Source organism: Zonotrichia leucophrys, chromosome 1, assembly GCF_028769735.1.
Source record: "Zonotrichia leucophrys gambelii isolate GWCS_2022_RI chromosome 1, RI_Zleu_2.0, whole genome shotgun sequence".
NCBI lineage: Eukaryota > Metazoa > Chordata > Aves > Passeriformes > Passerellidae > Zonotrichia > Zonotrichia leucophrys.
The window spans coordinates 104,760,250-104,785,452 of NC_088169.1; the positions used below are offsets into that span (position 1 = coordinate 104,760,250).

The 25,203-nt window shown below is 34.8% G+C and overlaps 1 protein-coding gene across 1 annotated transcript in view; it reads left to right on the forward strand.

Moving 5' to 3' along the window:
* The window catches only part of TMPRSS15 (transmembrane serine protease 15), a 49,041-nt gene that overhangs the window by 12,949 nt on the left and 10,889 nt on the right, over nt 1–25,203 (forward strand). Inside the window, 12 exon segments of the mRNA XM_064701864.1 lie at nt 3,557–3,665; nt 6,426–6,535; nt 7,414–7,551; nt 8,120–8,269; nt 10,544–10,646; nt 11,113–11,263; nt 12,452–12,593; nt 15,913–16,002; nt 17,258–17,383; nt 17,827–17,958; nt 20,446–20,556; nt 23,440–23,572. Of these exon segments, the coding sequence (XP_064557934.1) occupies nt 3,557–3,665; nt 6,426–6,535; nt 7,414–7,551; nt 8,120–8,269; nt 10,544–10,646; nt 11,113–11,263; nt 12,452–12,593; nt 15,913–16,002; nt 17,258–17,383; nt 17,827–17,958; nt 20,446–20,556; nt 23,440–23,572 (1,495 nt within the window).

Genomic DNA, 25,203 nt, shown 5'->3' on the forward strand with positions numbered 1-25,203 from the left:
CCCCATTGAAGTTTAACAAAAAGAGCTTTTATCCTTCTGTACCAGTCAGTTTGTTTGCTTTTGCATTATCTTGGAGTACTGTGCCCATTTCTGGCCCACTCACTACAAGAGGGACATTGAGGGACTGGAGAGGAAGGGCAATAAAATTGCAGAATAATCCATGTGAGGAGCTGGGAGCCCTCAGCCTGGAGAAAAGGCAGCTCAGGGATCAACTTGTCACTCTGCACAACAAGATGGAGCCAGGGCAGGTAGAACCAGTGACAGGACAAGAGGAAATGGCCTCAAGCTGTGCCAGGGGCAATTCAGGTTGGACATCAGGAAGAATTTCTTCACAGAAATGGTTGTCCAGCATTGGAATGGGCTGCCCAAGGAGGCTGCCCAATTTTTCCACATCTGTAATGTTTCACATTTGTCCCATTCCTAGAAACTTAATATGGTCACATGAAATCTAAAATTGCTTAGATTTGCAGAATTTCTTTAGAGTTTCACAATGAGATTTATGACCAGTTCATAATTCATTCTACAAGTGCTCCTGCATATAAAAGGAGTTGCTGTCCTCTAAAAAACTTGGTTTGTTTTTCATCCTGATTGTTATTCCCTCTAGTATTTCTGATTTCATAATGCCAATGGTTTAAAAATATAGGATTAAAAAGTGAATTTTAGTCATCTGTTTCCTGCATTAGAGAGAATTCAGTAAAATCTCAGATTCTCAGAAGAGATACAGGCAACCGAACACCCTTTTTTTTTGTTTGTTTGTTTTATTGATTAAAATTATCTTGAAAGGTTTCTTTCTGGCTCTGCAATGCAGTGCAGTAACAAAAGGCTTCACAAAAGTACAGCTAGCAATTTCAGTGAAAGGGTCTCTAGAGAAATGTGAAGTCTGTGCAGCAGCCACTAATAATGACTGGCATTGCTGTAAAGCAGCCACGTAGGGGTACAGAAAAGGAGAATGGAGGCTGATCCCAGGAGGGGTTTCTGCAGACTCTTTGCAGTTATTATATGTCTAGACTATCATTTTTGTGATTACTCACCTCACAGCATCACTGCAGCACTGAGAGAGATTAATCAGAAAGTAATGGACTGGCCTTTGGCAGAGGAAGATGCTGTCAAGTGAAATATGTGGGCTGGATTTGACCAGTTTGGGGAGATTCTCCCTCAAATTCAAGGCTAAGAGGGTGAAGACCTTGTAATGTCCCATGTATGCAACAAAAATAAATAGAAGTGAATAGCAAGATACATATCGGAGAAAGAGTAGAAGTGGCTCCTTCAAAGGATATCTCCTGTCTCCTTAGGAGAATAACTGCAGCTTTTCTTTGGGCTCCAGGATGAGGCAAAATGTAATGACTTCCATGCCCATCCATCTTTGACCACAGCTGCTTTCTCCCTGCAAGGAGGAAGCACTGGGATGTTCTTTAGGGAAAAAGGACCAGTCCCTGCTGTCTTCCTGCTCGTTCCTGACACACTAAGCACTGACTATTGCTAGTCTACCTAAGGACTTGTTTGAATTTACTCACTTAAGAGGTAAGGAACAAATAAAATATAACAATAAGAAGATAAGAACAATCATAATAATAGGGGGCATCTCTTATGAGGAAAGGCTGAGGGAGCTGGGGCTGTTCAGCATCAAGAAGAGACAACTGAGAGGGAACTTCATCAGAGTCTGTCAGTGCCTGCAGGGAGGGGTCAGAGCAGGGACCAGGCTCTGCTCAGTGCTGCCCAGCAATGCGCAGGAAGTTTCACCTGAACATGAGGAAGAAATACACTGGGACAGATCACCCAGAGAGGGTGTGGAGTGTCCCTCACTGGAGATATTCCAGAAACATCTGGACACAAGCCTGTCCCATGTGCTCTAGGTTGATCCTGCTTGAGCAGGGAGGTTGGACCCATTGTGGTCCCCTCCAACCTGATCCATTCTGTGATTCCAAGAGAAATGAATGAGCAAACACTTGTCATTGATTTTATTAGAAAAGTATGCTTATCTTTTTTATTGTTGTCCATCCTATGAGACTCCTTTTAGATCAGATTATGTCTTACTTGTTAACAGGACCACTTTTTCCTAATCTTCACTGATAACAAGCTCAAGAACAATCAGTTCTTCTCACACTGATTTTCTTCTTCTCATTGGTAAGGACAGGAAATATGTGAATTAAAGTGGAGAAAAAAAGTACTTCTATACCAATACCCAGCTCTAATGCTAATATAGAATAATAACTATCATTCATGGACCTTTTCTCTCTATGTGCTTAAAATCTTATGTGTTCTGGTTTCCTCTCAAAGATTGCAAAAGGGAATATGTTTCTATTTTGACTCATGCATTAGGCATGTTGGCAAAGTTAATTCTGCACAGTCTTTATTTATGGTGTAGGGCTGCATGAAACAAAGCTTGACTTTTATTTTGTGTTTGCTGCAGTGATAGGCAGAAAGAATTTTGCACTTATAAAATGAACACACAAGGAGGCCCAATTTATTAGTTTATATATAATTTCCCAGAGGAAGACTATGCTCAATAAAATTCCCATTTAATTTTCAATATGTTTGGTTATTCATAATTTGGACTGTCATTATAGGTATGGTTTCATTTCTGAAATGATTAAAAGCTCTGTATAATTTCTGATGAGCTGCCTCAAACTGATGAACTTGTCCTTACCTCTCCAGATAATCATGTGCGGTATTGATTTTATCTTTGTGTGAAACCACTATGATACTTTTTGAACAACTGAAGAGAAAACATTATTAGACAGATTCTAATATAATGTTCAAGAGATGAAGCAAAACCTTCAGCAATTCCTCAGTGTCTGCTGATATAAAAATCTCTACATGAATTATCATTTCCAATCTTGCTGAGGCTTAAAAATACTTTTTTCCCCCTATTTTTTAAGTGAAGAACTTTCATAAAATAGAATACCAACACTAAAGAAAAGACCTATTGAAAGCCCTTTGAAAAAATAGATGATGATAAATGGCATTTACCTCAGCTGAATGAATTCAATAGCTGGCAGGAAACTTGGGAGATCCACTTATCTCTTCGAGTACTCAGTAATATATAAGGCAAGGAACCAGGAAGCTTATAAAAGTAGAGATAACAATAGTCAACCATATCCCCTTTTGCTTTTATTCCTGTGATATCAAATTGTCTCTGGTAGTACAAACAGTTTTCTGATTTAAAGTAGTTGTAGATAAGAACTGGTAAGGCAAGATCCTGCTTCTTTATAAAAGTATGGAGTAAAATGAAAGTATTGGATTAGCTAAATCCAGTTGCTGTTTTTGAATTATTTGGATTGGTTTAGACTAGTTTGGATTAGCTGGATTGTGTCGAATTTAAAAATGAATTTTCTATACTACTTTTCTTCTCATATAGTACTTTGAGATCAAACAGTGATAAGAATTAGAAATGGGAATAAGTTGATATTGTATTTTATTTTGTCTTCCTATTGTTGCTTACAAAGCAGTTCCAAGGTAATCCATGTAAATCAATATCCAGGGTCACCCACATTTTGGCTCTGATTCTGTTTTTCAAATGTCATTCTGACAAATGCTCTTCATTATATCTTTACAGCTGCAGTTTGTGATGGACAATTCATGTTGACTGGCTCCTCTGGGTTTTTTCACTCAATGAATTATCCAAACCCATATAATGAAAACATTGTTTGCAAATGGATAATAGTGTAAGCCATTCTCCAATAATTTTGTATCTAACATTTTTTTTTTGATTATGAGGTGATCTTATTTCCTGCACAATAGTCTTATGTCATTTGCTTTTATTCCCAAATACCTCAGCATAGAAAATATATAATATCATTTTCTCCTTTCTGTTTATGTGAATTTTCTTTAAAAACCTTCATGCATGAGCTCCATAACTATATCAAGAATTTTTCCACTTACAAAAATTCTTAGGTACAATTTTCAGAAATCTTGTATGTTATATACATCTAGAGGAACATAAGTGTAAGTTCAAAATAAATCACAGAATTCAAAATAATTGCAGGATTTTTCTTCCCCAAAGGATGATATTAAATAGTAGCTTTCAGATAATGTCTTTATATGATGTAATTCTTATTTAACAGAGTTTTCAAGAATTCGCTTGTCACTTAGGTGTAAAGGGTTTATATGTGAATTAAGAGTATATGTGTACCCATGTAATTTAGAAATATGTTTTAGAATTATATTATATTATATTATTATATTATATTATATTATATTATATTATATTATATTATATTATATTATATTATATTATATATGTTTTTACATAATAGCACCAAATGCCTGTTAAGCCTTAGGAACAAGAAGTAGAATTATTTTTTTTTTATTTTTTTATCAAGGATATGTACCTACAGACAGGGACAACTGTTTGATTTTGACTCTCTAGGTCCAGTTCTTTGGCCAGGGACAAAAAAAATAGCCACACTATATGATGAAACTCATCCAAAAGTACATATCAAAAAAAAATTAGATGATCGCAAGTTAGACAGTCCTAAAAATCTTTCCTATGACTGAAAATTCAGAAGTTACTGCTTTGAAATGCAGTAATTCTTACTATGGTTTCATAATAATGGCTGCACTTTGATTCTGAGAAGTATTAATTTGGCAGATTTCAAAGGAGATTAAGAAATTGCCTTTAAAATTGCAAAAGGTTCAAGCTTCTCATTCCAAAGGCTCCTTTGAAAGTGTTATGCTTTGATTTTGTTCAGAACTTTCATCTTTACCCTGAAATTCTAGTTTTCCTTCTGTTTAGCACATTTTTTCCTTCTCATCCTCAGTGGTACTGCTCACCAGTAATTACTGACAACGCCTGGCTTTAAAATACAGGTGTGTCCCAGGAAAAGAAAACAATTTTTTCCCTTCTGAGTATATCTGCCTTGTTCCTCATTTCATGGCATTGCAGAATTTGAGCTCAGTAAATAAACATGGCCCCAGTGCCCTCCCTCCTTCTACACTGTTGGTGCTGCTCCAAGAGCTGCTATAGCTGCAAAAAGCATTGTATTAGGTAGATATCTAAACCAGAGATGTGGCTAGTAAAAACATCATTTTGGAAAGAATCATGAGCAATTGCAAATAATATGATAGAGGTTCTGCAGATATGTGTAATTACAGGTTGAAAAATGACAAAAAGCAACCATCTGAATTAATTTTCCACTTTACTGCTTTAAGAAATCAGGCAACACTGAGAGTAAAGCCCAAAGAAATTCAAAGTGGCACTCAAATTTTTTTTTTCTTTCAAACAGAGTTTTTTCCATGAGGGAACTTTTGGGTTTTCCAATAACCTACATTTTTATTATCCGTATAAAAATGTGTTAGAAGGCAACCTATATTACATCTGAGATTGGATGTGCCTTTGTCTAGAAATATTTCCCCATTGCCTTTAGGAAGAGCTTTTACATTTTCATGCCCTTTAACTCTAAATGAAGATCCAATGTCCTCTCCTTAAAGAGCAATATGCTCAATATTTCCCTGGAAGTTTAGCTTCCTGAACCTTCCAACTGCATGTTTTACTCTTTTCTAACCAAAGCTGTTTCTTCCATCTGGAGAAATATAAAATTACAACAACAACAAAGAATTTTAAAAGGCAAAATATCTAAGTCTTTATTTCACACTTCTGTACTTATCATTACTGATAAGCACCAGCAGATTGCTGTTAAAAGCTTGTTTTCATTGATGCCCTGAATTCTGAAAAAAAACTCATTGTGGTAGCTAAGCTGGTAGTTTAGAATTTGTACTACCATATCTGTCTAGTGGAAAGGAAATGGGAGAACAAATTAAATATAGATTATTCATAGAGCATAACAGTAGCAAAATAAGGCCAAGAATTTTTACGCTTTACTTCAAGTGACTTCTGTCATTAAACTTTGGGTGTGATGATTTGGATTTGTAACAATTTCCCAAAGAGTGTGCTTGACGTCATCAAATCTGCATGCAAATCCTGTTTTTGTCATAAGAGACAATGTTTTGGACTTTCAGGAGAGACATTTTGCTATCTTGCTGTTCATGTTGATATCTTGATACTGTTCCTCTGGGTTTGGGAAGTCTACCTGAGCAGTGCGATATCTAAGAGTAAAATGTATGAAAAAAGGGATTCAGTTCAATGAGATGCAGAGGACAACAAAACCCTCCAAAAAACCATCCAAAAAAAACCCTTCTAGAACTGATAATCACATTGTAGAGTTCAGAACATTCAGTTTCTAGAATACATTTAACTCCAGTGCATAAAAGTGTGCGCACACTGTTACAAAAGGTTTATGTCAAATTTCTTTGGCAATTTTACAAGCTGAAAGTTAGACAAATAGATCATCTTGATTAATACTCTTGATTAAAATAATTTCATGTTGCTTCTGAATCTATCATTCAAACATTCAATGACTTCAGTGACTTTACTAAAGTCAAATAATAGATTTTCAGTTTTGAGTTTGTTTCTTTTGTTGCCTTAGAGTGCCTCCAGGATTGTCCATTAAACTGAACTTCACTTCTTTTGAAACACAACCATATGCAGACGAGCTGAGTATTTTTGAAGGACTAGGACAAAACAAGGTTTTAAGAGGTAAGTTTATTTTTCAGCTAATAATACTAAAATCTAAGTGGTAAAATAAGCATTTTGAGGTATCAAAAGCTGCACATGTATGTTTAAAAGGAAGACTGGATCTGTGTAAAGTTGCACTTTTAGATATTAATTTCAATGTACCCGTCTTTTAATTTGACCAGATAAAACCCTTATACATTATGAAATTTTTACTTGGTTTTTTGAGATCTTATTTGAATGATCTTGATAATTTTATCAGCCTCATGGTCCTGTGGGGTCCATGTTTCATTGGAAATATATTGTCAGAAGTTCCTGTAATATCACACACAGTAACATAAAATGAAAGCATCTAAACTAAACAGGTGAGAGAATTGCTACAAAACTTCCTGAAAATCTTTACAAGTATTTGTAAATACATTGTTTTCCTCAGATCTTGAAATACTGATAATTCCTTATCTCTGTCTCTATATTCTACTCTGAAAACTAGGATTTTACCCATTTTTCATATGACTCTGTCTATACAGCTGAATTCTATCAGAGATTGAAAGCATATTCTGAAGATAGACTATAGGAAGATAAGAATATCAGAAAGACATTATTGTTTTTCCTTATTTCTGGAAATAGGTGGAGAATGGGAATGAGAAATGGCAGAAGACTAGCTGATATCCATACTGATGGATATGAGAGATGGAATATGCAGAATATTTATGTGTCAGCCAAACAGCTAAATGCTTCAAGAGTTTGAAGCTATTGTAGCAGGATCACAGTACAACAGGAAAAGCATTCCTTAAGACTCAGTAAACTAATCCACTATGGTTTTGTGACAATACTGGAAATTTTAATGTGCCTGTGATTATTTTCTCTCTGACTGTATGTTGGTTTTTTTTATTTGTTTTCAGCTTCTCTGTCAGGGACCAATCCTGAAACAATTTACATCTTTTCTCATGAGGCTACAGCACAGTTTATGTCTGATTATGCAGAGAATTATAATGGCTTTAATGCAACATACACTGCATTTAATGCAAGTGAACTAAACAGTAAGTATTCTGTTTGTGTGTGTGTGTTTGCTCTTTTGTTTCTTTTTTATCCCAGAATTTTGGTGAATCTACACTTTCAGTTTGAGAAAATGGCAGTGGAAAGGGAAGCAACATTTTCTGGCCTCAGTCCAATAACTAGATCCACTTTGAATAAATTCGTACTGATTTAAATATCAAATAAATTATTTCTGTAAGGCCATTCACATGTTTACAGGCCTGTATCTAGCAGTAGGGTGATGTCTTGCAAAACTCATCTGTGTAAATAAACCTGTGTCTGCACCTCCATCAGATTCCTCTCAGCCAGCTTGTTCACTAAACACTATGAAATCATTGACCACAATGTCTTTATAAAATAAAACATTCAGAACGTCATCTAGAAACAACATGCAGAAAAACACACTTATTTGAGTAATTTTGTTGCATTTCCTAAAGAGAAAATTAAGTCACTATAGGCTGGTTTACAAACATATTTAAAAATTGACATTATTCATCACTGCTCCCCATGTAATTCTAAGAAAAAACTTACCATCTCTGTCATCTTTTATTTACTAGAAGTTCTTATTCACAGATTATGAGAAAATCAACTGCACTTTTGAAGATGGCTTTTGTTTCTGGATACAAGATTTGGATGATGATTCAGACTGGGAGAGAGTTCAGGGTCCCACCTTTCCCTTGATGAGTGGTCCTGAATTTGATCATACATTTGGCAACTTTTCAGGTAAGATCAAAAAAGTGGCTTGAAGATTGAAGGAAAAACTTGATTTAGCTTATGTCACTGCATTATGGATTCTTCATAGTGCTATTACTAAAATGTTGTATTATTCTGCCATAAAAATGTCAGTGCTACCAGATTAAATGTTTTATCCTTCTGATTGCCATCTTGTGGAAATATACCAAAACTAAAAGGAAAAAAAAAAAAGTAAAATTATTTAAGTGTGAAGTACTAAAAATTTCAATGCTTTTATTGCACCAAAATGCCTCATCTGAGAAAGGAATTTCTATTGGGCAAAAATGTTATAGGTCAAAAACCTGCATGTTTAACTTGAGGGGGAAAAAAAAGTATAATTGCATTATTAGGCAAATCACTTCTGTTTCATCCCTCTCTACTGCTGACATCCTCATGGTTGTCACAAAATAATTTTGATTTGAATAAAGCTGACCTGCAGTTTTCAGGGGGCATCTGTGTCCCTGGTTACTGCACAGCAAAGACACCAACTGTGCCAAACACCCCACAAACACTCCAGTAACTATTAGAGTTAAATAACTTAATTGGAAGAGTGGTCATATCAAAAGTGGAATCTATTTAAAGAGACAATACTGATAGGAATTAGATTTTGAATGTATCATGAATCCCTATACCAGCATTAGATTCCATAAGTGTTTTTCTACTTTAATAATAAAGCCAAACAATCACTCTCTCAGCTGATTTGTCAGTCCAGCTAAAACAAGATAAAATACAAATTGGATTTTGCAATGTTTATATATATTCTATGCAAGACTTACATAAAATTTATTCAGTGACAAATGAATGGGAAAATTGCAAATTATTCTGAAAGAAGTTACTCCTGAGAAAAGAAAAATAGTATTCTGCTCTTTATCAGATAGAAATTATTCACCCCTCTCTGAGTAAATGCACATTTTCTAAACAATCTTCATAACACTGTTTTGTCTTCCCATTGGGCTCCTAGAATGCAAATCAGATGAAAGAATGTAATTTTTTTTTTTTTAACAAAACACTTGACAATGATTTCTTTCTCTCAAAAATATTAATGCATTTTAGGGACTCTCAGTTTTCCTATGCCAAGTCTAAGCTGAAATATGCAATGTTCCTATGTGTAATGTTACTATTGTATTGCATATTTAAATTTCTGTGACCTGTATTTTGAGGAAATTGCATCATAAATATCAAGCTATTACATTCATGAAACACTTTTGTTGTTTTTTTCTTCTCCAAAAAAGTAAAGGCCTTAATACACATTCAGAAATTGATTATGAATGCTCAGAGGATTGAAACAAAGACAGAGAATTGTCCCTTTGACTATATGAAGAACTTTTTTCTTTAAGTTAGACACCATCTCTATTTTACTGCAGGCTAAGTGAAGGAAGAAAATTAAAAGACTGATTCATATTTCAGATTAATTTTCAGGAATTTTAGCCTCCCACATGAAAAAAATGAGATAATCTGGAAATATAAATAACAAAATACAGTGTACATAATTTAATTAATATAATTATAATTATATTAATTTGAAAATTCTGTTAATATAATATTTGCATATATATGTATTGGTTAGATAGAAGAAAATACAAGATTACATCCATGATTTAAATAAAGCAAGAATTTTATTTTAAAGCTGCCTAAGTTTGCATTTCTTATGACAAATCCCAGTGCTTCTATGGCCTGGCCTCATATGGCAACAAGAAGTCAAAATTCCCAGCTGCAACAAATTATCTCAGAAAAAAGCTACAAACTCAATTTCACACATAAATTTTGTTGTTGTTGTTGTTTGTTTTTTTATAATGCCTCACCTTGCTATAAAATATTCACAGTCATTCTGCCACCCTCTCAACACACAATCCATATTTCCCATTGTCATTTGTGGATACAAATTATGAAAATGTTAGGAAATTCTTCTGCAAAATCACAAGCAGTATCAAACATTTTTATAAAGGCAGGAGAATTTCCCCCTTCACAGAATATAAGGCAGAATTCCCACTGACTTGGAAAGGGCTATATTGGACTAGTATATCCCATTGCTTATCTAGTTCTGAGGAGTATCCAAGAAGCTTAAAAGCTCCATTTAATATCTCATTGACTGATGAATGTATCTTGGGATAATCCCTGACATTTACTGTATTGGGAATCTTCCAAAGCATGGAACACTGTCTATGCTTGATGTCATTTTAAATATAAAAACTCTAATTCAATAAGTAAAAAAGCAAAAAAAGAAATTTCTTCTGTCCTGGCTAAAGTGTGACCATTATCTTGCAGGATTTTATATTTCAACACCCATTGGACTTGGATTCATAGAAGAGCGGGTCCGGATTCTGAGTTTGCCTTTGGTCCCTTCAGACACCTATTGTCTAAGCTTCTGGTATTGTTACATAATTCCTAAACTTGTATTTTGTTTAAGAATGTACCCAAAGAGTTTTCTTTCATTTAAAATATTATTCCCACTCAGCGTGCCAGCAGCACCAGCCTGGTTCTGTTTGGATTTCCACAATCAGTCTCAGCTCCAGGCCTGAAGTTTAACTCCTTCACAGCTTTGACTTTTGCAGTTAGCTATGAAGTGTTTTATTTTTCACCCTGCATCCAATATTGATTTCTATGCAAAAAAGATATTAATAATCCTTGAAATGTTTTTTTTTTTTATGTGCTTAATTAGGCCTCTACACTTCCAGGTGTAATTTAAACATGCAATTAATATTATTTTCATGCTTGCATCAAATTAATCCTGATTTCATGAAATATTATAAAATTAAAAGAGTGACATTTTTTCGTGGATTCTGACTTTGTTCTAATTCTGACTTTGTTCTAATAAAATGCTTTTCCCCCTCTAGGTATTTCATGTATGGGGATAATGTTTACCGTTTAAGAGTCAGCATAAGCAATGAGGGTGGTAAGGAAAAGATAATTTTCGAGAAAGAAGGAAACTATGGAAACAACTGGAATTATGGACAAGTAACTTTAAATGAGACTTCTGATTTTAAGGTTTGTTAAGCTGCTTTTTTTTTTCTTTTTTCATTTATTTTAGCTAAACTGATGTCAGAGATTTTTGTGAAATGAATCCAAAATTCCACTATTCCAAAGATAATACTTAGTATCACTTTAAAATATCTACCATCAAATAAATATTAGCATACAGAAGACTGGAATCCCCATTTAAATTCCCACAGCCTCCCTTCCCTACTCTGGAACTTAAAGTATTAATATTTCAGAAAACATGATCATTGTCAAGGAACAATGAATGTTATCATGAGAGCTTTCCACAAAACAAAAATGTTCAAAGCCTATCAAAATCTGCTGTGGAATATAAAATCTCAATAGTGAGGGTGATGTGAAGCATTTAGCCATGAGAAGATTTCAATTTAAATTACTTCAGATTGTGAATCAGTGTTTTCACTAATTACTTACAGATTAATCCACTGAAAGTGTGTTGCAGATGGAAGTGCAATGATTAACAACTGACTTTGACTTATTTGTAAACAAAAGGATGAGGTTTATTCCAGACAATTCTTTCAGCACCTCTCTTTTGAAAACAATGTCTTTTTATATGCATTTGGGATGGTTTTCCTTGCTACAGTAGTTTTGATTGATTTCTGGCAAGCACTGCTAGAAAGATGCATTTAACATCTGAGGAAATAAATGCATCTGTGACCTGGCTGCATCAGATTTCCAGGAAATCTGCAACCACATATGATCTCAAGAAGATTGCTATATCTAACTGCAGTTCATCAGTACTAATTCTTTGTTTGCAGGATTACTTTAAATATGTGGATATTAAAGAGCAGTTAAAAACAAATGAGATTAATTTTAGCTTTTTGTGCCATTAGTTCAGGAGAAGTTTGGGCTAATGAGCAATGCAGAACTGCTTTTAAAATTACATTTTAAAAATAGATATAAAAAGCAAAGGTATTGAATATTTTCGAATCATGATCATCATTTTAATGAAGAAGCTACTACATTCCTTCGAATGATCCACTCAGTTTGCATAGTGTTGTTTTGTCTTGTGAGAAATTCTCTCTCATCCCCAACACCTTCCCCTGAGCGTAGCAGCAATGTAGATTACTGTGGAAATAAGAGCATTCAAGCAAAGACAGAATGGTGCAGCCTAGGAAGCTGAAAATGGTTCATTAATTTATAAAATTCAGATTTATTTTTTTTTTTTTCTGAATTCAGGTTATTTTTGATGCCTTTAAAAGGCGTGGTCCCAGTGACATTGCCGTGGATGACATTGGCCTGACAAAGGGAAAGTGTAACCTAGACAATTATGTAGAGCCCACTGTGAGGCCAACTACTGCCACCACCCCACTGGTTCCCAGTAAGTCAACACCAAATCACTGTTAATTTCCTCTTGATGTATCTGAGTTTGAGTGGATCAGAATTTTCAGCCTCAGTTTTATAAAAACCTCTCGTCAGCATTATAAAATTATCTCCAGGATAACACACTAAGATTAAGCTCCATGCCTCTCCAGACCCTTCCAGCTGCAGAGTATTTTAGAGCAAAGTACAGAGGTCAAATCTTACTCCAAGCATTCCAGTTTCACAGAGCTAAACAGGAAAATCTCACAGCAAAATAAAAAATAAATAAAAAAAAACCCCACAGAGAGAATACCTGTAACTATCCTTATAAATCTGAATAACTTATATAAAAGAGAGAGGAAACATTGTATATGATGATAAAGAAGTCCAAGCCCATTCAAAGGAAAAACCAAAAAAAAAATTAAAATCTGATAAAATCTAAAAAATCTGATATTTTAATGATTTTTCCTTGTGGAAATATCATTAAAATTTGGGATGGGGCTCGCTTTGTAATTTATTCTGCAAGTGGATGAAATTTTGGAAAAAAAAAATCTACAAAAGGCCTGTTCAAATATAGATTCAATTCATTAAAGCAAACATTGAGCAGGTTCCAGGACTGCCTTTTATTAGATTTACTGTGCCTTTCAAAGCACAGCTGGTTTCTCTGTAGACAAAATAAAAAATTTAAAACATAGTCTAAATGGTCTAAAATTAAAATAGTAGTAAGACTGTTCACATTGTATTCATGTTGAAACACTGTATACTATTATTATTCCCTCAAATCTGTACCTCCAAATCTATTGTATCAGGACAGGTAAGCAAAAACCTTTTAAACAGAAGAGTAAAATGCAGTTTCAGAGCTCCATCATGAGACACAGGGAGGTAAAGTTCAACAAGGCGTGTCTGTCAGCAAAATGAAATTTTAATAACAGTAGTAATTTCAGTCCTAGTTTCTCAAAATGAGTTTTGGAATTCAATAGCAGTTTTTATTAAAGTAATTTTGTGGAGAGATGCTGATGCCTGCCCCCTCCAGCTAACCTTCAGGTGCTGTGGGTAAACACACCTCACAAGTCAGCAGCACTCATGATTAGTGGTGGAACAGCCCTGTGCTAAAAGTGGCTGAGTGCTTCTGAGAAACACCAAAGGAATATCAAACCATACATCTCTGCCCAGTGCATGGTCATAAAATGTTAGCATTCTAAAAAGGGACATGGTAATATGGCTTATAACTCCTTATGAAAGAGATTAAAGGGAGCCATGGTACGAGAGGACAGTCTAAGCTGTTGCTGGGGAAAAAACAACTTTCATATTTTTATGAAAAATAACTGCTACGTGTTATCTGTAACCTGATGAAAAAAAAGTGAATGTTATCAATCATCTTCAAAGTATGAAATGACTTTGATGAATGTGTACAAGCTTACTAACACTAATGATTTCACTGCAAATGTCATGTCCATAAACAAGACATGAAAGAATTTGAGCTGAGTCAATTTCTTTTACTAGAATTAGAGCTTCAGTACGAGTCACTGGCATCATTCACAGTGCCACAAAAGCTCCTTGAAATGTAAAAAGGGATATTTTTGATGGTGGCATGGAAAAGCCGAATTTGCTTTTGTCTTTTGTACAAGTCTGTCACCTTACACTTTCATCTAAAACAAAGATTGCTTTCATCTTCATGTTAATTTATAATCTATCTTTTAACACAAACAACAGTGTGGAAAAGTGTACATTCCATACTTATGTCAATATAAACTGAAGTTTAGACCAAAAAACAGAGATACAGGTCATATACAATTTCTGAAATGTTGAGAGAAGTTGTGCTCTCTCACACCTCTTTTGCTCAACCAAGATTGTTGGTAGTGATTACTGTTTGGTTCTCAGCTGTATGAATAACTCCTTATGAATTTATGTTCAAAGATCACTGGAAACTTTTAAAACATTTTTTCAAGAGATGAGTAAATTCAATTTCTTCTCTCATTTTTCCATGATAGACAAAGATCATTACTAATGTGCCGTATGTGTAGTCAAGACCAGATCAGATTTCAGGAGCCGTAATATTCCATTAAAAAAAATGTAATCTTTATCTGCTGTCCATGGTATTTATAGAAAATAATCTTCCTTGTGAGCCATATGGCTGAAACATAATATAATTATTAGTCAGGATAAGATTGTTAACAGTTCCTTTTCCTTTCTGAGCTTTTGGCTTTTCTTGCCAGGAGTGATTCAGTGAAATAGAAAGTTCTAGAAAATGGCTGTTGTGAGGAAGTTCAAATTTTTCTTGGTTTTGGGGTTTTGGTTCTTTTTTTTTTTTAAGCTTTCTGCCAATGGGATTCAGCGGTCAGACTTGGCAGAATTTATAGATTATGCAGTCCCCAACCAAGAGGCTCAGAGTGTGAGATGCTATCAGACATCATGGCACGCAAACTTGAGCCATAAGGGATGGGGAGGAGAGAGTTAAAGTTTAGCCAAAGTCTGAGAGATAAAAAAAAAAAAAGGCAACAATTTTAATTCAAGAAATAAAACATTAAAAAATATATGTAAGGTAAAGCTATTTTGCCTTAACTACGATTTCCTGAAGCAAGTGGAGGAGCACTGTTCATTTTGAATGAAGTGATTGTGAGCAACAAAATTGGGAAAACACCAAAGTTCATTCTCATGATTCATTTAGTCATTCTGATGGCTAAAATGAAAAGAAATAATATTTCTCAATATCAAGTAAAGTTTTTGAACACAAAGCTGATATATTTGGGATGTAAACCACCATCAAAATTATAATTGAAACAAAGTATTGAATATATAGAGTTAGCTGTGTCCCTGTTGTGAGTGCATGTTTATGTGTGTACAGAGATCTACAAAATTTGTGTTTACAGAAATTTTATTAATTTTTACCTGTAAATACATATACATCTTGATGACAAAGGTCTTTCCTACTAGAACAGTTGTTTTAAGGAAAAGGCAAATGACTGGTTTAACTACTGAGAAGGTTTAGCTGTAAAAGGTTTTGGGGTCCTGAAGAAAACAAAGGAATGGTTTGTGGGTTTTTGCAGGAAGTTTACTTGCTAGATGACAAAAGGAGCTTTAGATTTGGGTATCTCTGCTGATGCTGCAAGAATAATTTCTCCACCAAAAGAGTGGTCAGGCACTAGCTAGGTCCTAGCTTTTTTATTCCTGTAAATGAGGCAGATGACTGTATCATATTCTTGTCTTCTTATTTCTGTCATGGTTACGTGTGCAAACCAATAATCATGAATATTACTTTTAGAAATTGTCATTGTTACCACAGATTAAAGGATTAAGAGAGCAGGTTAATTGTGGTTTTGAAATGTTTTCTTTTCCAGCTGACTGTGGAGGGCCGGTTGAACTCTGGGAGCCAAACAGTACATTCAGCTCTGCAAACTTTCCAAACAATTACCCTAATTTAGCTTCTTGTAAGTCATTCTTTTCCAAATCTTCAGGCGAAGTTTAACCATATAAAAGTAGAGATACTAAATCTGCTTTTCCAACTCAGACACTGTTAAGCAAACAAAACATCTAAGGTATATACAGTGGGATCTTTTAACTGCATGCTATATGGAACTGAGCAGAAGCTAAGGAATTACGTGCCAGCTGAATAAAAAGGGATGAAAACAAGCATAATCCAATGGAACAGGTCCAGACAGGCCAATTCCATCCTGCCTCTGATGTCAAATGTCTTTATGTCAATGCAGCAGCACATAAGGTGATGAAAGTCCCCATTTTGCCATAACCTGGTGTATCTGCCAGGTTAATATCATCACTTCTGCTGTTAAATAGCTCACATTTTCTAGAGGCAAAGAATATGCGCATGCATTTTATAAAGAATCCTCTCTTTATTGAATGTTTCTTAACACACTAGCGAGATCTTATTCCACTGATGTTACTTGATTTATATTAAATGAGAGCTGACAAAAGTGAATGCTTCAAGGAGGATCACTATGTCTTGTTGATGGATAAAGCAAGGAAGAGAGTTTTGTCGTTGCTTCTTAATGAAATTTTAATTATTTATCCCTTCAATTCTGGAGAATTGTGCTGGGGTGGTAATCATAAGAGTTGTCATTTTGTGTTTTTGTTCACTTGAGATATGTCTCACATTTCCAGGATTCATTCCACAAGTTCCCAAATGAGAATCCTGCTAGTGAGAAAATACTTTTCACTCCATGAAATTTATTTTTTTTACTTTCTTTACAAGATTTGTATAGTATCCACACTTAGATGAAATATGAAAGTATTGGCTAAACAGAGGCAAAGAGCTATTTTAACTTCAAAGACAGGCTTCTGTGACTGATTATAAAAATTTTCTTACTATCAAATGAGACTTAAGTGACAAGACTATTTGTCACATTGTCACTGTCAGAAAATAGTGGGATATACTACCTTGAGAAAACTCACAGCTGACACAAATGATTAAAAACACGTGTATATGTGGTAGAAGCCTAAAATTAGTTTTTGAAAATGTTTTGAGAATGACGAGCAATAGAATTTTGGTTCTTGACAGCTTTTAAATACAAGATTTAAACTTCTTAATTTCTTGGGTGATTAATAACAATTTAGGAGATTCCCCCCCCCGCCCCCCACCAAAGCCCTTCAACAGGAAAAAGGCACAGTAAATGTAACAACAGAAAAGGTGATTTAAAAGGTGAGTGTATGTGTTTTACTATTTTCCAGGTGTGTGGTACTTGAATGCTGAAAATGGAAAAAACATCCAGCTTCATTTTCAGGTCTTTGATCTGGAAAATATTTATGATGTGGTTGAAATCAGAGATGGCAGAGGACCAGATTCTTTACTTTTGGGCAAGTAGCAGCAGTGGGTACTAAAATGAATGTAATCAGACAGCTGGAGCAAACTGATGGATATAATATCATGGAAATTAAATTCCTCTCATTTCAGAGGAAATTCAGAGAAAAAAAATTGAGAAAGCATACTTTATGTGACACCAGGTTTCCAAAACATTTGCACGCACTCAGCTCTCCATGCAATCCGTGTGAGATGAAATTCTCAGGGAGTCAGACTGTTTATGTGTGTGGACAAACAGATGGAAAATCTCTTAGCTGAACCTTATTGCTCTATGCTGATTAGTCAAACCTGGTGTTGGGCTCTGACCACAGCAATCTGAATTAGGTTTGGGGGAGCAGCTACATCCCTGTGGTGGCAGTATTTGCTTGTGAACCCAGAACATTTTGAAAAACACAGGAACAAAATATGTTGAATGTACTCATGTTTTCCTGGTGAACAGCTGTCTACACAGAGAGAGGCCCTCTGCCAGATGTCTTCTCTGCAACAAACCAGATGACAGTGATCCTCCGGACAGACGAGTCTTCAACTGGGAAGGGATTTCTTGCAAACTTCACCACTGGCTACCATCTGAGTAAGCATCTGAACCTTTGTAATTATGAGGTTAAACCACTGGCCAAATGTATTTCAGAAAACATGGGGAGTGCAAAGTGACTCTCAGCACTTGCTCAGTAGAAAAAATGGAAATGTTAAAGAGAAAAAGGCTGGTTACTCATCTGTACTTTATATTTCCTGGCAGGAAAAGTGATGGGTTTGTTTCTTAGTGTAATTGGAGCAATGTCTAGATCATGTGCAACTCTGTGATATTATGCGGAAAATTGAGTCATTATTTTGACCAAAATCTTTTCAGATGATAAGAGGGCAAATACTAACAATTCCCTATTAAAAAAAAAAAAAAAAAAAAAAAAAAAAGCCAAAACCAAAAAAAAAAAAAAAGTGCCAAAAAAACAAAACAAAACAAAAAAAAAACCCCAAAAAACCCCAGGAAAATATATCACTTTTTAAATCATTTCAGTGGGTCATTAAAGTGTGTTTAAATGCATTTGTAGAATATTTACTATTGATAACATGCACTAGAAAAGAAAATATACCACTGTGTGTGGTAACTCTGATCAATATTTGTAATATAGTCCTTCTTGCATCTCTAAAAATTTGGTCTTCAGTGTGTGAATAATCTAAGAACTAGTCTCTTAAATATTTGGGCAGCAGTGTTTCTGGTTCCAGCCAGATCCCTCCTGAAAGGCTTTTGATTTTCTTGGGGGCTGCAATTAGACTTGTCACTCATAATTCAGCAATCAACTCACCAAAATATGCAAAATGAAGCATAATGCAAATTACATGGAACAGTAATAAGCTTAGCAGGACAAATAATTATACAAACTCTAGGCCACATCTTGACTGCATTAATTAGAGGCTTTGTATTACTTGTGTAGAAGTTTGACAGGAGAAGAACAGAGAAAGAAAAAGCAGTATGTATTCAGAAATGTGTGAAGTACCATGCACTTACCGGAACAGAAAATCAGCAAGGATCTAGGCTCTTTTTCTTACTTTAACTCTCAGAAATCTTTCAATTTCTCCCAGCTTGTTTAGCCAGTGGCAGATTTTTCATGGATTCACAGTAGTAAAAATAATATTACTTTTATTAATATTTTTTAAAATCTTCACCTTTGGTCTGCATTTATAAAATTAACTCTGTTTAATCCCATTGTGCAAGACTGAGATGTTAGTTTAAATGTCCATATGAAAATTTTGCTGCTTCTTGTTCTGCCTTCTCAATCACATTTGTTCAGTCCAACAACTCTCTGCCTTTTTCTTTTATAGCTGGTTCAGCATATTTACTGGGCCAGCCTTGCCCACACTTAGTAAAATGAAAATTAAGCTTAGCAAGGCAGAATTCTCAGAGTTGCCATTGCCAGTTCTGGTTAAATATATTTTAAATGTTCCATTTGCAAAAGAATTATGCTTATTCATGATCTTTGCAGCCAAAGAAGAGAGACTAATATCATTAGCATGCAGGCTTAAGGACAAAAGGATTGTCAGTAAAAAAATTAACTTTAAAAGAAATCAGATTTTTCTTTGTTTTTTTTTTTTTCTATGAAATATTGGGTTTTGGAAAAGTAAGACTTATTTGAACAGAAATAATTTTTGGCAGGATGCAATATAATAAAAACACTTTCAATTAAGAACTAAATTCTGTGTAATATATGTCATTAGTTATGGACACTGAATGTGTGAAAATCTGGTTCAAGCTTTTTATAAACCATATTCTTCTGCTTCCATTTGGTACAAACCATGCTGATTGATGAATGAATCATTTTATAAGAATATTAAAAATTCAGAAGTAAAGCAATTATCTTGTTTTAAATAAGACTTATAGATAATCAAATATTTCTGTCAGTATGTCCAGGAAGGTAAAGTAAACAATTTGTGGAATTTAAGTTTATGCCTGTATATTTCCTGTAATACAAATGAAGCCATTAAAAATAAATTTTGGCTGCAGAAAGAATTAGAATTTTACATTTACTCTGTCCCTCATTTGTCTTTATTGTATAACTGATTCTGAAGTAGCTTTTATGAACACTTTCCTCATTCATTCCATTTACTTTTATTTCTTCCACCTTTCCCAGCAAATACATTTCAGAAGGAGACTCAGCTCTCATTGCCTCTTTGCTCATATGCTTGATTTGACAGAGCTTAAGATCTCTAAAATTTGTGAAAGTGATGAACATTTGAAAATTGAAATCATTAGCCACTTTTGACAGGATTTGACTTTTCAATCCCATGTTTATCACTTGCAATGGAAGAACACTACTAACTGAGCAACACTAACTAGAGCAGAAAGTACAAGGCAGAGTACCACAAATTTTATTCTTAATTATCTTCTATTTATCTGAAAATTATCTTTATTTTGAAAGAGAGATGGGTGGAAATGGAAAGAAAAGGAAATCAAAGGTTCTTCATAATATTTACACAGTTTTCTTCAGGTGAACTATAAGACCTCCTGTGAACATCAACCTTCCTCACAACTAGAGATTAATTTTCCTCTCTTGTTTCCCTTCAGGGGCTTGCACAGTTGATGAGCATCAGTGCAGTACTGGGAAATGCATCCCATTGCACAACCTGTGTGACAACATCCCTCAGTGTGAAGATGGCTCTGACGAAGCAAAATGCAGTAAGGTTTCCTTCTTACAAAGAAAACATAGATTAATTTAGGTTTGGAAAGATTATTAAGATCATCAATTTGAACCATTAATCCAGCACTGCTAAGTTCACTGATAAACCACGTCCCTCAGTGCTACATCTCCACATTTTTAAATCCTTCCAAGGATGGTGACTCCATCATTTTGCAGGTTGACATGCTTAGCAGCCCTTTTGGTGAAGACATTTTTCCTAATATCAAACCCAAGCCATGCATATTTAGCAGGAATTGCCAGGAAAACAGCCACAGAAGCTCAGCTGATGTAGAGCACTGCAGGCCATGCCAGTTTGCACAGCAATAGCTCACTGAGCTTGTCAGGACCAGGAAAACAGTCACTTTTCTGAGATAGTGTACGGAATCTGGTGAAGAACTCTGGAAAAGGTAGGAAGCTCCTCTGTGCTGAAAACTGTAGTTGTTTTTAACGGCCTCAAAATTAAATGAAAACTCACCATATGCTTTTCTTCTGTATTCATTTTGTATTTCCAAATTATACTGGGTTTTTCTGTAACTAATTAGAGTGAAAATTCTGCAGTGCAGGGTAGAGAATAAACATGTTCTTGGTGGAAATTCCCAAATAGTTTTGTGGGTGTGAAGCCAAACTATAACACATGGCACCCTCCAGCCCACCTGGACTCCATGGGGTGAATGGATGGCACAGCTTCAAAAGCAGCATCCATTGTTCACTGCTATTCCTTACTTCTCTGGTAAAGTGGTTCTTTCCAAAGAAATTCCAAGATGCAAATTTCCAAATTCATTCCAAAATGCATATGTACAGTATCTGAATTCATTTTACATAGCAGGGAAATAAATAATTTAAATGTAAGACTAATGCTAAAATCATGTTTGCCTTAGCTCAGCAGTAAAACTGGTCTTTCTGACAATCTACTTTGGAGAACTAAAGGAAGATTTATGGTGGTCTTTAAGCTTAGCACAATTCCTTTGTTTTAAGGAGCTCTATTAGGGATCAGATGTGTTTTAGATATGTGCTGACAGTCAGTTGCTGATTTCAAATTTTTTTGACATGCATATATATAAAAATATACATGGCATATGCAAATACATGTAGATAGATGATAGATTAGATAGATAGATAGATAGACAGACAGATAGAAAGATAGACAGATATATAGATAGATAGATGTCTGAAGACACAGATTCACTCCTCAAATTAGTTCCATTGGCTATTTTGTGGCAAAATAGCCACATATTCATCCTTTAAAATGTATAGAATAAAATTCACTTCAGTTTTCTTCTTAAGAAAACTTGAATTTATTTTTTCCATTCATTGCTGAAGTAGATCTGAACAAGAAAACCATCACCTACTTTAACATGACATACATTTTCCCAAAGATTTATTTTGCCACTGATTGTCTATTACTTCATAACAAATTACCTCACATGAAAAGCCTGGGAGATTTGTTTCCAAAAACCCATTTAATCCAAACTTTGGCTAAATCAATCTATGTCTTAAAACAAAATGAAAATTCAATTAGAAACTCTCACATTGAGTCTTTCCAGTGTCCAAAAGCCTTGCTCATTTTCCTGAAACCAATTTTAATGACTTATCAGAAGTGGCAACTTGAACTAGACAAACTGTCTTTTCAAATCTTCCAACTTCTGAAACTTCCAGGGACTGCAAAGAAATGCCAAAATTCTAAAATATATGATATCTGAATTAAGCAGTTGTTGGATCCTTAATGACTTTATTATTCCTTACCAATGATGTATTTGAAGAAGAACATGGATCTGATGAGTAGAAAGGAAAAGGACTTATAGTTCAAGTTCTCTCAAGAAGAGAGGTGTCAAAAGTAATTTGGAGAAATCTTGCAGTGCAAACAATTCCAAGATGCTTAAGAAGCTCAAAAAATTAATTTAATTTAATCTAAAATCTACCTTTAATTAATTAATCAGTGTAAATCACCCCTTGCATTCATGCACTCCAGGTGTCACGGAGGCATTTCTAAAAATCTAAATGTTTTATTTACTATGGTGGGTACTCTATGTGAAAGCATTTTGGTGAAAAATGTTTTTTGCACAAGTAAGATTTTTTTAAAAAAATATTTTGGAAAACAATAAATGTCAATGCATTGCATGCTTTTTCTACTTCTCAATGGCAATACATGTAATCTGCCTAAAATACAGCTGTAGCTGCCAAGTCATATATGAGACTCTGTTGACATTATTATATATAAATCTAAGATTATATAATAAAATTCTTATTTTATATAGATGGACATACATGAGATTCTGTTGGCCATACAGTCCAACTTCCTTAGTCTCTATGCTGACAGCATAAGACTTTTTACCAATAAGTTAGATTTTCTGAATTCTTGTTTTGTATATTTTCTTTTGGGAAAAGCTTTTATACAAGGACTGGTTTTTCAGTGAGCTTTAATTATTAGTATGACTGTTTTAACTAAAACTGCAGTGAAAATAGTAGCAATTGGAATTGGAAATAATTTTTTTTAACCTTATTTCCAGTCAGTATTACTGAGCATTATGGAACTAAGGCTTCACTCATTATTTGGAAATTATATAATGCTGACTAAGAAAAAAATGCATTGTTTAGAGTTGATGGAAAATGTACTGTTTATTGTCTATTTCTGAGACATTTGCAAAATACAAGGTATGAAACTCTCCTGTGGCAGAAATATAGGAAATAACAATAGCATTTCCTTCCTGTGGGAGCACAACATCTTGGAGATGCTGGGTTTATTACCTCTATAAAGCATTTTACCTTTTTTTTTGTATTCTTCATTGGCAATAATAAATCTCTTTATATTACATTTCTGTTTGCTTGGGGTGGAAAGTGGTTTGCCACCTATCTAAAATGCTTCTGCATGTTTTATTCTCCAGTGAGATTGCTCAATGGCTCTCAGAGCACCGAAGGGCTGGTACAGGCCAGGGTTGGGGAGTCGTGGCACCTGGCATGTGCAGAGGATTGGAGTGGAGAGATTTCAGACAGTGTTTGCCAGCTGCTGGGGTTGGGGTGAGTGATAAATATTCATTGCCCTTTGTGACTTGTTTGCAGATTTGTTGAGTGTATATTGGCATTTTCCTCCTTGTTTCACTGGTGTACTCTCCAAAAAAATGGCAAATGTATCTGTCTCTGTCAAGTGCAGCGCTTGGTGTGCCAACAAATTTGAGAACGTGGCAAACTCTGTCTTGATGACATTCAGCACAGGATTGATGACTCTGAACATGGCAGGTTGGGCATGAGGATGCATACTGGAGAACACTGGGAAAGTGTTGTGGATGCATCACCCTTTTATCACTTTATGTCATCATTTACATCTTCACTTTCATAAGGATGGCTCAAGAGTAAAGCTGGAGCCAACAGCAGCCTTGGCTGCTCTGCTTTTGTAGTGCTGCTGATCATTCCAAGTAGAGATCATCACTTGGATACTCTGCTCGAATAGAATGGAATTCTAGAATTCTGCTAGGTAGAATGGTGGACTTAGAGCAAGGATAGAGTAGCGAAGTATATGGCAGAAATATAGATTTGGCTTTAGTCCCTGTTCAGAATTTTCAAGGGAAACTTGGGATTGTTGAGTGCAGGGTGTGGCATTTTTCAATCTGTGGTAAAATTTATGGCCTAAATTTTGGCCTTACTTACATCATGTTCTACTCCACTTCCATCCACTAAATAATAATTAGCTTTCCTGCAGGGATGAATTTTTTAGGGAATGTCACTCACACAACTTATGATCAAACTAAATTCTGACCTTACAATTCATTATTTTGGTCTGTGACCAAAGAAAGATGCTTACAAATCCCCTTCCTATAAATTAATTGCAGTAATCACAGAGTTAGAATGACTTAGAAAAATATCCAAGAGTTTTTTCAGAAATGCTTCTAATTGGATGAATGTCTGCTGGTTTTTTGAGTTTTCTACTTTTTTCCTTTGGGTGAGTACTGAGTTTACATAAAAATCAGGTAGCTACATGTAAAATTCTTGACTGTAATTTATATATGCATACATATAAGAACATACAAACTGTGTGTAAATCTTCTTCTGGTCAAATCACCTGATTCCTTAGAGTGGCCTTCTTCCTCTGATTCTTTCTGCCCCTACCCTGCCTCCTGTCCCTTCTGGACAGAAGTAATTTTGTGGTCTACTGATTTAATTGACATATTTGATAAGCTTCAACAAGCTCTTCCTTCCATGGAAGGAACTATTAAATAATAGTTAATGCTTTTTTTCTTCATAGCATTCTCAGTTTATTACATACTCCCATTGTCTAGAAAAAATATTTTTAAACCTAACTTGTATTACATTTTTGTAACCTGGGTGCTACTGCAGTTACAGCACAAGACAAAATTCTCATATGGGTGTGTCTATATTCATGCATATATTAATACATGAATAGGTGTATATATATATATATATATATATATATGTGTGTGTGTGTGTGTGTGTGTGTGTGTAACTTCGGTGAGCACCACACTATTCTGCTTTCCTTGACTCCCCCTGTAGCAGCATATTTCTTAATAAGCATCACCACAGTTGTTACTAAATGGATGTTTGCAATAGCAGGTCCTGAGTAGGCTGTAGCTCATGCTCCTACACTGAATTACCACCTAGAATCATGTTTTATTAGAAAGACAGGCTAAAGTTCA